General features: G+C 48.7%; 1 protein-coding gene across 3 annotated transcripts in view; it reads right to left on the bottom strand.

Moving 5' to 3' along the window:
• Positions 1-5085, bottom strand: part of ARFGEF2 (ARF guanine nucleotide exchange factor 2) — a 114208-nt gene extending 109123 nt beyond the window's left edge. The window contains exon 1 of one of the 3 annotated variants that reach the window (XM_031004881.3): positions 3907-5085. In XM_031004881.3, coding sequence (XP_030860741.2) covers positions 3907-4027 — 121 coding nt within the window. In that variant the 5' untranslated portion in view covers positions 4028-5085. The remainder of the gene's footprint in view (positions 1-3906) is intronic. The other 2 variants (XM_031004882.3, XM_055373171.2) reach the window with 2 other exon arrangements.
• Between the last annotated feature and the right edge of the window lie 7575 nt (positions 5086-12660).

Genomic DNA, 12660 nt, shown 5'->3' with positions numbered 1-12660 from the left:
AATTTTCTTGATAATGGCTGAGAATAATGACAACTAGTAATTATAGAGCACTTAGCCATTACTTAGCACTTTTGTGTGAGGGTCTCACCCTGTTGCCTCGGCTGGAGTGCAATGGCATGATCTCAACTCACTGCAACCTCCATTTCCTGGGTTCAAGTCATCCTACCACCTCAGCCTCCCAAGTAGCTGGGACTACAGGCATGCACTACCACACCCAGCTAATTTTTATATATTTTTTTAGAGATGGGGTTTTGCCATGTTGCACAGGCTGGTCTCAAACTCCTGGGCTCATGCAATCTGCCCACCTTGGCCTCCTAAAGTGCTGGAATTACAGGCATGAACCACAGTGTCCAGCCATAGATAAATTTTTCCATATCGAATTTTAAATAGATTATCCTATTAAGCCTCCAAACTTCATATAGTTTAAGAGCAGAAATATAACTTAAAGAGACATCACGGGAGAAGATGAGTCTTAAATAAGACAATTATAAAAGGGAGGTTTAAGAATGTAATTATATTCTCCAACAAAGGGCTGAAAGGTTGAAGATTATTAATATATATCAAAGTTTCATAACAAGGTAAAGAGCAACAGTATCCTTGGGGCGATGAATACTCTCACAGGCTGTCTTGATTTCTCCAGATAAAGGTTGGAAGGACACTATCCCCTACTTGGGCAGTCCCTATTTATGCTTTTGGTGTATAGTGCAGACGAATCATTGAGATTACTCCAAATCTGCTCCATCATGATTATCACAATTTTTACAAAGGACAACCCCTGTCTTCATTGAGTTTAGGAAGTTAATACTCCAACACAGCCTTTCAATCACGTAATTACATTCTTATTTATCGCATCTACAAACCAAATAGAGCAGTAAGTCATTCCTGAACGAGGAACTAAGGTTAAGAACATCAAACCAGAGTAATTACAGCTGCTGTGGTTTGTCACAGCTTAAAATAATAATAATAAAAAAGTAATAGCAAGCATTTACTGAGCACCTACTACACGCCAAGTTTTTTGCACATGTCAATTAACTTAATCTTTACAATAATCCTATAAGGAAGTAACTTGTCCAAGATCACAAACGTAGCAAGTGGAAGGCAGGAGGTTTGAACACAGAGGTCTAGGGTCCCAAAGAATGCACTCCTAGCTAACATCTACACTATACAGTCGCTGCAGCCCTGATCCTCTCCCCTAATATGCTACAGCTGGTGGAATCATAGCACAGAAGCTGTTTCCTGTAAATGCTCTCTATCATCCAAGCATTTCAACTTTGAGCCGTCATTTACAGTTCCTCTTATCACAATTAACAACAATCTATACATGGTAATCTCTAAAATACCACATAGCTGCTCCTTATACACTGGCCCGTTTCAGCTATTTTTTTTTTTTTTTTTTTTGAGACAGAGTCTTGTTTTGTCGCCCAGGCTGGAGTGCAGTGGCGCAATCTCAGCTCACTGCAAGCTCCACCTCCTGGATTCACGCCATTCTCCTGCCTCAGCCTCCCGAGTAGGTGGGACTACAGGTGCCCGCCACGGCGCCCAGCTAATTTTTTTTGTTATTTTTAGTAGAGGCGGGGTTTCACCGTGTTAGCCAGGATGGTTTCGATCTCCTGACCTCGTGATCTGCCTGCCTCAGCCTCCTAAAGTGCTGGGATTACAGGCGTGAGCCACCGCACCTGGTCCCAAATTTCTCTTCTTAAATGGGACTACTGGACACAAGACTGGGCCTTGAGAGACAGAGTGAAATATCACCAGGCATTCTGCTATGTGTTCTACTCTAAGTAAAAGCAGTCATTTCTATTTAACAGCAATGACACACAATTATTCTCTTAAAAAAGATGGTCACTTAACATTATGCATACGTTCCCTTATGACAGTTCCTATTATGCCATTGGCACAACCCCAATTTGTGATTCATATAACCTGTAGTCAAATTACTTCCTATCTAGGCCATTTTTTACAATTCACTACTAAAAACTGAAAACATGCATTCCACTACTTGTGTTAGGAAAACTTGAACTTCTGAACAAAGATACGATCCGAAAATATCTATTAAATTCTCAGCGTTAATGGCCCTTTATGACCCAGATGAAAATTTTATAAGTAGGTTCCAATAATATGATGCACACTTTGGTGAAAATTTTATGTTAAGAAGTTTTCTGAAGAAAAAATAAAAACTCTTCTGCCAAATAACTATTCTGAAACCTCCACAACAATATCGAGAAGATAGAGTCCAGGCAGATTTCAACGTGGAGTTATAAATACCAGGCTCTTGCCTAACTAACAAACTGCTTTGCAGTGCTTATCCCACATTGCTGATAAAACAATACCCAACAGCCTTGGTTATTGGAATAGAAAAGCTTTAAAAATCTACATCTCAGTAAATTCCTTCCACTGATCCTGAATTTCACGGACTAGCAACTGTTTCCAGATTATCTAGACTACCACCTCTGCATCAATAGTTGGCCCCTGAGGGAGTCTCAGGGCCCTCTGAGAATCTGATGAAAGCCAGGGACCTTCTTTCTAGGGAAGTGCAAAGTTCACCAGCCTATTTCTAAATGCCAAAAGAACACTACTCTATACTTTGTAGCAAATGAAAGGAGAAAGGTGATAACAATCTCAAACTCTGTGACTAAAAATCAAACTTTCCATTTGCTCAATTTTTTAGGAAAAACAGGCCTTTACAGATTCCAAACCAAAGACGTTGGGGCAGTGAATTAGCTTGAAAACAGCTTTGGTCAAATGTATGGATTCTCCCACCAAGAACTCTCTTCTGAAACTCCATATGGTGGATAGTTCTTGCCTTTCAGTACTCAGCTCAAATGTCACCCTCTTGGAAAAGATTACTTTCCTGACCACCTGATTACTTTTCCTCTCGGAAAAGATTACTTTCCTGACCATGGAAAGCAGTCCTCAAGCCCTCTTTATCACATCTTGCTGTTTTATTTTCAAAATAGTATTTATCAGGATTCCAAAATACCTCATCTATTTTCTTATTTAATTATTTTGTCTCCTCTATTCGAGTATAAGCTCCATAGGGATAAGGACCATGTCCGTCTTGTTCCCCACTGAATTCTCAGTACCTGGTATGCAGTGGCCACTTGATAAATATTTGTTAAATGATTAAAACTGAAAGATAGGATAGTGATTTTGGTATTAATTACCAAGCCTTTAACTATTAGTTAGAATTCTCCCTCTTTCCATAATCTGAGGGTCCATTCAATCAGCAAATATTTATCGAGCACCTACTGTGCGCCAGGCACTGTTGCAAGCGCAAGGGATACAGCAATGAATAAGTCAGACAAGTATCTTTGCGCTAAAGACCTTGTATTTTAGTGGACTGCTAGGAATAAGCAGATGTCTTGCTCACTACAATGCCTGGGAGATCCAGAACACCTTCTACAATCCTTCCTTGAGGGAAAGAGCTATGGGAGATCCCCAAACCAAAGGAAAACATTCTCCAACGGGCACTTCCAAAACAAGAATCAGGGGTTTCCCTAAACCAGTTGGACGGCTCTTCCTACATGCTCTGTTCACCTAGGGGAACCCCAATCAGCAGAGCTCAGGTGACGAAAAAACTTGGGGCAAGGGCTACTGTTTCTAGGACTTGGAGGTGGTGAGGGGAGGAACCAGGAAACAGGGCGACAAGTAATCGTGGCAAAAGCCCTGAGCTGGAACCCTGAGGAACAAGCTCTGGTTGTCACCAACTTGCTAGGTGACCTTGGGCCAGTCCCGAGCTGCCCGGGCAACACTTCCTCCGGGGGTATAATGAGGAGGAGGCCGGAAGGGTGGAATTCGGGATCGGGGGGAAGCGGAGGCCAGGAGGCCGGGCCAAGGCCGAGTAGGATAGGGCAACGGCCGACGTGCTGAGGCCAGCGCGGGGCAGGGCGGGAGCGGCTCACCCACCGAGCGCCACCTGGCAGGCCCTGCGCAGCTGGGAGTGCTGGGGCCGCTTCACCTCCTTGTCGGCTAAGATCTTCTCCAGGGCCCGGGACACGAACATGCTCTTGGTCTGGCTCTCCTGCATGGCCCCGGCCCGGAGGGGGCTGACAGCCCCGCGGGCGGGCGGCGTGAGCGAGATGGCGAGCTAGGCTGCGGGGCCGGCGTCCCGGCCGGCACCGGCCGCGTCCGTCCGCGCCGCCCCGTCAGGAAGCGACACCTCGGCCCCACGGCGCCGCCATGTTGGAGCGCGTCACGTGACCACGTGACTGGCGAGGCCTCTACGGCCGCCTAGCGTCCGTCGGCCCCGTGACCCCCAGCGGGGCGGAGCCTAAGGCTGGGGGCGGAGCGGAGTCAGGTGGGCGAGAGACAGAAGGCGAGGGTGGAGGGAGGAAGAAGAGAAGGTGGGGAGGGGTGCGGGCATGGGCGAAGGGTATAGGGGACGCGGGGGCTAAAGAAAGGCGAAAGCGGGGAGAGGTGGTGATGGAGATGAGAGGAGAGAAGCGCAAGGTAACAGGAGGTGAAGGGGAGCACGAGAATGGAGATGACGTGGGTAAGAGAGGAGATGAGGAGGAGGAAAGGAAGGGGAACGAGAGGATTGGCAAAAAAGAACGGTGACAAGGAGAGATGATAAAGGGGCAAGAGGAGAAGGCGAGTAGGAAAGAAAAGAGGTGAGGGAGCGAGGACTGGAAGCTGGTGAATGAATGAGAGGTGATCGGGAGTAAGAGGCGTCAGGAGGAAGGAGGAAGGGCGATGAGAAGGCGGCGGCGGAGGGGAAGCGGGGAGGCCCGGCGCGGAGGCTCACGCCTCTAATCCCAGCGCTTCCGGAGGCCAGGGCGGGAGCATCGCTTGAGCCCAGGAGTTCGAGACCAGCCTGGGCAACATAGGGAGACCCTTTCTCCACAAAATAAAAAGTAAAACAGCCGGGCCTGGTGGCGCTGCTTGTGGTCCCAGCTACTGGGGAGGCTGAGGTGGGAGGATCACTTGAGCCTCGGAGGTAGAGGCCGCAGTGAGCTGTGATGGCACCACTGCACTCCAGCCTGGGCCACAGAAGGAGACCCTGTCTCAAAAAACAAACAAAAAAAAGGAGGTGAGGTAGTTATGGAGGAGATGAGGTGGTGTGGGAAGAGGTGAGAGGGAGGCACAAAGGTAAAAGAAAAAGTGAGGAGAAAGACAGGAGGGAGAGGGGAAGTGAAAAGGAAAGAGAGGTAGAAATGAGAGGAGGGGAAAGAGTAGGAGAAAGGGTGAAGGGAGAGGAGGTAGGAAGGGGAGCTGTCAGAGGAAGAACAGAAAAGAAAGAAAAAGATGAGAGTAACAAGTTAGGAAAACAGGAAAGAGATGGAAAAAGGAATGGTGTAGGAAGGAGGTGAAGGGGAATGAGGTGAGGAAGAATGGAAAGAACATGCTGGGAGAATAGGAAATGGAAGGGGTGGAGGGAGAGGGGAGGTGAAAGGAAGACAGAGGGAGAGAGAGAAGGTGTGTTTATGTCTATTCTCCACAAGCAGGGTTTCACCACAGCCACTGGCAAGATACACACATCCATATGACCCTCCTGTCACAGCAGCAGTGACCTTGCAGTTCAGTGAGCTTCTGTTTATTGAGTGTTGCAGCTGTGCATAGTATACCAGGAAGCACTGACCTCTCTCTGGAGTTTATCCTATTATAAACCTGTGAACCCTCACAGTGCAGTGAACTGGACCTGGGCTTTGGGAGTCAGGGGAAGAAACCCAGATGGCCAGTGTCACACAGCCTGCAAATGAGTGTTGCGGGACAGATACTCTGGCCCCAAGGCAGCTTCCACTCCATTCCACAATGATGCTATCACAGCAACCATTAGTGGTGTCCCCTGGGCCCCTTCCCCCAAGGGCAGCCATGGGCTTATGCAAAGACAGTTGTCTTCTTTGGAAACCTCAGAGGCACAGACATCCCAGGCAGGCATGCTCCAGTGCTCGGGTCTCAGCTCAGACGTCTCTGGGAAGCCTTCCCTGACCTGTCTCAAGTAGCCCCCTCTCTCCCTAGCTGATGTTTTCCACAGCACTTTCTGAGCTTTTGTACGTGTTGACTATTTGTTGTCTCACTAAAGCACGGTTGCAGAGGGGCAGGCCATATCCCCAGGGCCCGGTCCACAGTCACGTTGAATGTTTCATGGCCTTAAATTCTGCAAGTTCCACTGCTTGTAATGCGATTTCGCAGTCACTCCCAGCAAGAGGTAGAGTTTGTTTCTCCACCAGCCTGAACCTAGACTAGCCTTGTGACTGGTCTTGACCAATAGAATGTGACAGAAAAGAGGCTGCACAAGTCCCAGAGCATCAACAGCCCTGGCTCACTTCTTCCTTTGCTGCCTGGGAATGCTGAATGACACTCAGAAGCAGCCCCGGGCAGGTCAGTGGCTCATGCCTGTAATTCCAACACTGGGAGGCTGAAGCGGGAGGATCACTTGAGCCCAGGAGTTTGAGACCAGCCTGGGCAACATATCAAGACCCTGATGCTACAAAAAATTTAAAAAATTATCCAGGAATAGTGATGCCTGCCTGTAGTCCCAGCTACTTGGAGGGCTGATGTGGGAAGATTGCTTGAGCCCAGGAGGTGGAGGCTGTAGTGAGCCGTGACTGCCCGTCTGCCCTCCAGCCTGGGAGACAGAGCAAGACTCTGTCTCAAACAACAACAACAATAATAACAACAAAATGGTAGCAGCCCCAGAAGAAAGAGCATGTGGATAGGGAGCCCAGTCATTGCAGCTCTCCCAGCTGACCCACCAGCTGAATACAGCAGCACAAGTGACTAGTGAGACCAGCAGAAAAACTGCCCAGCTGAGCCACAGAATAGCAGAAAACAACAAATCATTACTTTACGCCACTACATTCTGGGGTCTTGCTTGTTACACAGCAATAGATCACTGAGACACACCTCAATCCTTATGTGTTGAATGAATGAATGAAATTCTCAAGAGTACAGTGCAGTCTGCTGAGTAACATGTTTTGATCCCACCCCACTCCCCCCAACACACACACACAGCAAGGCCAGACTATGTCACTCCCCTGCCGAAAATGCAACAGAGGCTCCCTATTGCCCTTGGAATTGAGTCCAAGTTCAGTATCATACTGTGGCCAACAAGGTGTGATAGAGGCCCTGCCATTTTCTCTGAGCTCATCTTCCTGCTTTTCTTCAGGACTCTGGCCACTCTGGGCTCCTTTTTGTTCCCATCAAGGGCTTGGCTTACATTTTTCTGTCCCTCTTAATCAGTGCTTCTCAATGAAGGCAGTACCACCCCCAGACGCATTTTGAAATTTTGTTGGGGGGATATTTTTGTCGTCGTAATAGAGGGAGCAGGAATGCTAGATAACATCCTGCAGAGAGCTGAACAATCCTATATAACAAACAATTCAATGTATGCCACATGGCCGGACATCCTGGAGATGAAAAACTTATTGATAATGATCTGAGCCTAGAATCTAAATCTGCTTTACATATAAAATGTTTTTTGCTGTAGTTTTGTTTTTTTGTTTGTTTGTTTGTTTGTTTTGAGATGGAGTCTCGCACTGTCTCCTAGGCTGAAGTGCAGTGGTGTGATCTCCACTCACTGCAACCTCTGCCTCCCAGGTTCAAGTGATTCTCCTGCCTCAGCCTCCTGAGTAGCTGGGATTATAGGCACCCGCCACCACGCCTGGCTAATTTTATTTGTATTTTTAGTAGAGACGAGGTTTCACTATGTTGACCAGGCTGGTCTCCAACTCCTGACCTCAAGTGATCTGCCCGCCTTGGCCTCCCAAAGTGCTGGGATTACAGGCGTGAGCCACCATGCCCGGCCCTTGTGTAGATTTAATATCACCACATTTTCCAGAAATGCAAATATCATTGCAATTCAAGGGAAATATATATGTATATGTATATGTATATGTATATGTATATGTATATGTATATATACATATGTATTTTGAGACAAGGTTTCACTCCATCACCCAGGCTGGAGTGCAGTGGTGTGATCGAAGCATGCAACACCATGCCCAGCTAATTTAAAAAAATATTTTTGTAGAGATGGGGGTCTCCCTATGTTGTCCCTGCTGGTCTGGAACTTCTGGCTCAAGCGATCCTCCCACCTTTGCCTCCCAAATTGCTGGGATTACAGATGTGTGCCACCATGCCTGGCTAATTTTACAATTTTTTTTTGAGGCAGAGTCTCACTCTGTTGCCCAGGCTGGAGTGCAGTGGTGTGATCATGGCTCACTGCAGCCTCCACCTCTTGGGCTCAAATGATCCTCCAAATTCAGCCTCCAGAGTAGCTGGGACTACAGGTGTGTGCCACCGTACCTGACTAATTGTTAAATATTTTTGTGGAGATAGGGTCTCCCTGTGTTGCCCAGGTTGGTCTCAAACTCCTGGTCTCAAGTGATCCTCCTACCTCCACCTTCCAAAGTGCTGGGATTACAGGAGTAAGCCAGCACACCTGGCCAGAAAAATGTATTTTGTCTGGAACTTTACCAAATATCATTTACCACTTCAAAGCCACATTGCTGTCATTTACACCAGCTATGGTATCTGATTTGCTGCTAGGGCACTCCAATCAGCCTGCACATATAGCTGTGGCAATTCCAGGGGATCCCACTTTTAGGTTCCAGCATCTGCCTGCTTCATTACACCTTCTAGTGTAATTGTATCTGAGCATTTATCTATTGAAATAAAATTTGCAAATTATACATTGCATTCCTTTTGTTTCACCTTCGTAGTCTTATTAAAACTGTGTGTGGGAAGATTTTATTACCTATGAATTTCATTTCAGAACAGCTAACAAAGGCCTTGCAGTTATAAAAGGGGGTGTGTAGTATCTGCTAGGGTTGGAAAGCACTGATGGCTGCCCCCTTCCCACCACTCTGCCCTCAGCTCGATGTCACCCACAAGGTCACCAACCTCCCAGTTTTATCCCTCCTACCTCCACTACTTGCTTCCATATCATCTTTTGTTAGTTGCACTGAACTGAATTTTAAATGATGGTGTTTATTTATCTGTATATTAGTTATCTGTTGCTGCATGATAAATGACCTGACACTTAGCAGCTTAAAAGCAAACATTTCTTATCTCACAGTTTCTGTGGATCAGGAATTTGGGAGCAGCATGGGTGTTTCTGGATCAGGATCTGTTGTGAGATTGCTGTTGAGCTGTCATCTGGGGCTGCAGTCAGATGAGGCTCAACTGGGGCTGGAGGATCAACTTCCGAAGAGGCTCCCTCTCATGGGACAGAGGCCTCAGTTCCACTCCTCTCGGTAGAGCTGCTTGCATGTGCTCATGCTGTGGTATCTCCTGTTTCCCAGAGTGAGTGACCCAAGAGAAAATGAGAGGAAGAGAGAGAGAGGGAGAAAAAGGGAAAGAGACTGAAGGAAGCAGAAGCAATTTTTGTTTGTTTGTTTTTTGAGATGGAGTCTTGCTCTGTCGCCCAGACTGGAGTGCAGTGGCACCATCTTGGCTCACTGCAACCTACTCATCCCAGGTTCAAGTGATTCTCCTGCCTCAGCCTCCCAAGTAGCTGAGACTACAGGCTCGCACCCCCACACCCAGCTAATTTTTGCATTTTTGGTAAAGATGGGGTTTCACCATGTTGACCAGGATGGTCTCAATCTCTTGACCTCGTGATCCACCCGCCTTGGCCTCCCAAAGTGCTGGGATTACAGGCATGAACCACCGCACGCAGCCAGCAGAAGCAATTTTTATCACCAGTTCCAAAGTGGCCCACCATGCAGTCTGACCAGGAGTGCTGTTTTGGTGACTCAAATACCATGGTAGGCATAAATATGGGTGATGTGGTCTTAAAATGGTGAACAGTATTTGGTAAAGTTCCAGACAAAATGCAATTTTCCTTTACACATAGTCGTGTGAGAAGTGAGTGGCTAAGTCCAGCCCACACTCAAGGGGAGAATTATTAGGCTCCATCTTTAAAGAAAAGTTGGGTTTCCACAATATGTTTGCTCACTTATCATCATGCCTTCCACAGGCAGAATGTGAATTCCATGAAGGCAGAGACATTGTCTTTTTCGTAGCTCTATGCCCAGAACACATAGTAGACGCTTAATAACTATTTGTGGAATGAATGAATGAATGGAAGTGGCTTGAGTAGAGTTTACGGATTTAATATTAAATCAGCAGTTATTTGGAGGACCACTTGTTTCTATATGGTAGGCACAATAATGGTCTTTAAAGATACCACAGTTGCTGGCTCATGCCTGTAATCCCAGCACTTTGGGAGGCCGAGGCGGGTGGATCACGAGGTCAGGAGATCAAGACCATCCTGGCTAACATGGTGAAACCCCCTCTACTAAAAATACAAAAACAAAATTAGCCAGGCATGGTGGCGGGCGCCTGTAGTCCCTGCTACTCGGTAGGCTGAGGCAGGAGAATGGCATGAACCCAGGAGGCGGAGCTTGCAGTGAGCCAAGATCACTCCACTGCACTCCACCCTGGGCGACAGAGTGAGACTCTGTCTCAAAAAAAAAAAAAAGATGCCACAGTTGCAGGCAAAACATCCCTATTCCAGCAAGAAAGATGAAGGGACAGTGTCAGGATTCATTTTCCTCTTCTTTCTTAAAAATAGAAACTTCGTCTGGGACCGGTGGCTCATGCCTGTAATCCCAGCACTTTGGGAGGCCGAGGCGGGTGGATCACCTGAGGTCAGGGATTCGAGACCAGCCTGGCTAACACGGCGAAACTCTGGCACTACTAAAAATACAAAAATTAGCTGGGCGTAGTGGTGCGCACCTGTCGTCCCAGCTACTCGGGAGGCTGGGGCAGGATAATCACTTGAACCTGGGAGGTAGAGGTCGCAGCAAGCCAAGATTGTGCCACTGCATTCCAGCCTGGGCAACAGAGCAAGACTCTGTCTAAAAAAAAAAAAAAAAAGAAAGAAACTTCAGACTTCAATTGGGCTCAGTGGCTCACACCTGTAATCCCAGCACTTTGAGAGGCTGAGGCAGGAGGTTTACTTGAGCCAGGAGTTTGAGACCAGCTGGGAACATGGTGAGACTGCCATCCCCACAAAAAATAAAAAAAAATAGCTGGGTGTGGTGGCATGCACCTGTGGTTCCAGTTACTTGGGAGGCTGAGACAGGAGGATTGCTTGAGCCTCGGGAGGTTGAGGCTACAGTGAGCCATGATCATGCTACTGCCCTCCAGCCTGGGTGACAGAGCAAGACCCTGTCTCTAAAAAAACAAAAAAAAAAAAAAGAAAAAGAAAAAAAGAAAAGAACCTTCAAATTTTAGCTGGGTACATGGCCACCTGGATTAAGGACCACATTTTTCGGCTCCTCTGGTTGTGCCCATGTGACTAAATTCTGGCAGATTGGATGCAATTTACAGGAAGTGCCTTTCTTCTACTCTTCCTTGGTTCTGTTGACTGGAATGCAGACTTTATGGCTGGAATTCTGGCAGCAATTTTATTTATTTATTTATTTTTTGAGACTGAGTCTTGCTCTGTCACCCAGGCTGGAGTGGAGTGGTGCGATCTCAGCTCACTGCAACCTCCCCCTCCCGGGTTCAAGTGATTCTCCTGTCTCAGCCTCCTGAGTAGCTGGGACTACAGGCGCATGCCACCACACCCAGCTAAGTTTTTGTATTGATTGATTGATTGATTGATTGATCATTCTTGGGTGTTTCTCACAGAGGGGGATTTGGCAGGGTCATAGGACAATAGTGGAGGGAAGGTCAGCAGATAAACAAGTGAACAAAGGTCTCTGGTTTTCCTGGGCAGAGGGCCCTGCGGCCTTCCGCAGTGTTTGTGTCCCTGGGTACTTGAGATTAGGGAGTGGTGATGACTCTTAACGAGCATGCTGCCTTCAAGCATCTGTTTAACAAAGCACATCTTGCACCGCCCTTAATCCATTCAACCCTGAGTGGATACAGCACATGTTTCAGAGAGCACAGGGTTGGGGGTAAGGTCACAGATCAACAGGATCCCAAGGCAGAAGAATTTTTCTTAGTACAGAACAAAATGAAAAGTCTCCCATGGCTACCTCTTTCTACACAGACACGGCAACCATCCGATTTCTCAATCTTTTCCCCACCTTTCCCCCCTTTCTATTCCACAAAACCGCCATTGTCATCATGGCCCGTTCTCAATGAGCTGTTGGGTACACCTCCCATACGGGGTGGTGGCCGGGCAGAGGGGCTCCTCACTTCCCAGTAGGGGCGGCCGGGCAGAGGCGCCCCTCACCTCCCGGACGGGGCGGCTGGCCGGGCAGGGGGCTGACCCCCCCCCACCTCCATCCTGGACGGGGCGGCTGGCCAGGCAGAGGGGCTCCTCACTTCCCAGTAGGGGCGGCCAGGCAGAGGCGCCCCTCACCTCCCGGATGGGGTGGCTGGCCAGGCGGGGGGCTGACCCCCCCACCTCCCTCCCGGACGGGGCGGCTGGCTGGGCGGCGGGGCTCCTCACTTCCCAGTAGGGGCGGCCGGGCAGAGGCGCCCCTCACCTCCCGGACAGGGCGGCTGGCCAGACGGGGGGCTGATCCCCCCACCTCCCTCCCAGACGGGGCGGCTGGCTGGGCAGGGGGCTGACCCCCTCACCTCCCTCCCGGACGGGGCGGCTGGCTGGGCAGAGGGGCTCCTCACTTCCCAGTAGGGGCGGCCGGGCAGAGGCGCCCCTCACCTCCCGGACAGGGCGGCTGGCCGGGCGGGGGGCTGACCCCCCCACCTCCCTCCTGGACGGAGCGGCTGGCCGGGCAGAGGGGCTCCTCACTTCCC

This window comes from Gorilla gorilla, chromosome 21 (assembly GCF_029281585.2).
Source record: "Gorilla gorilla gorilla isolate KB3781 chromosome 21, NHGRI_mGorGor1-v2.1_pri, whole genome shotgun sequence".
NCBI classification, from domain to species: domain Eukaryota; kingdom Metazoa; phylum Chordata; class Mammalia; order Primates; family Hominidae; genus Gorilla; species Gorilla gorilla.
Note: the sequence above shows the minus strand (reverse complement) of the source record. Positions and strands in the feature narration are given on the sequence as shown.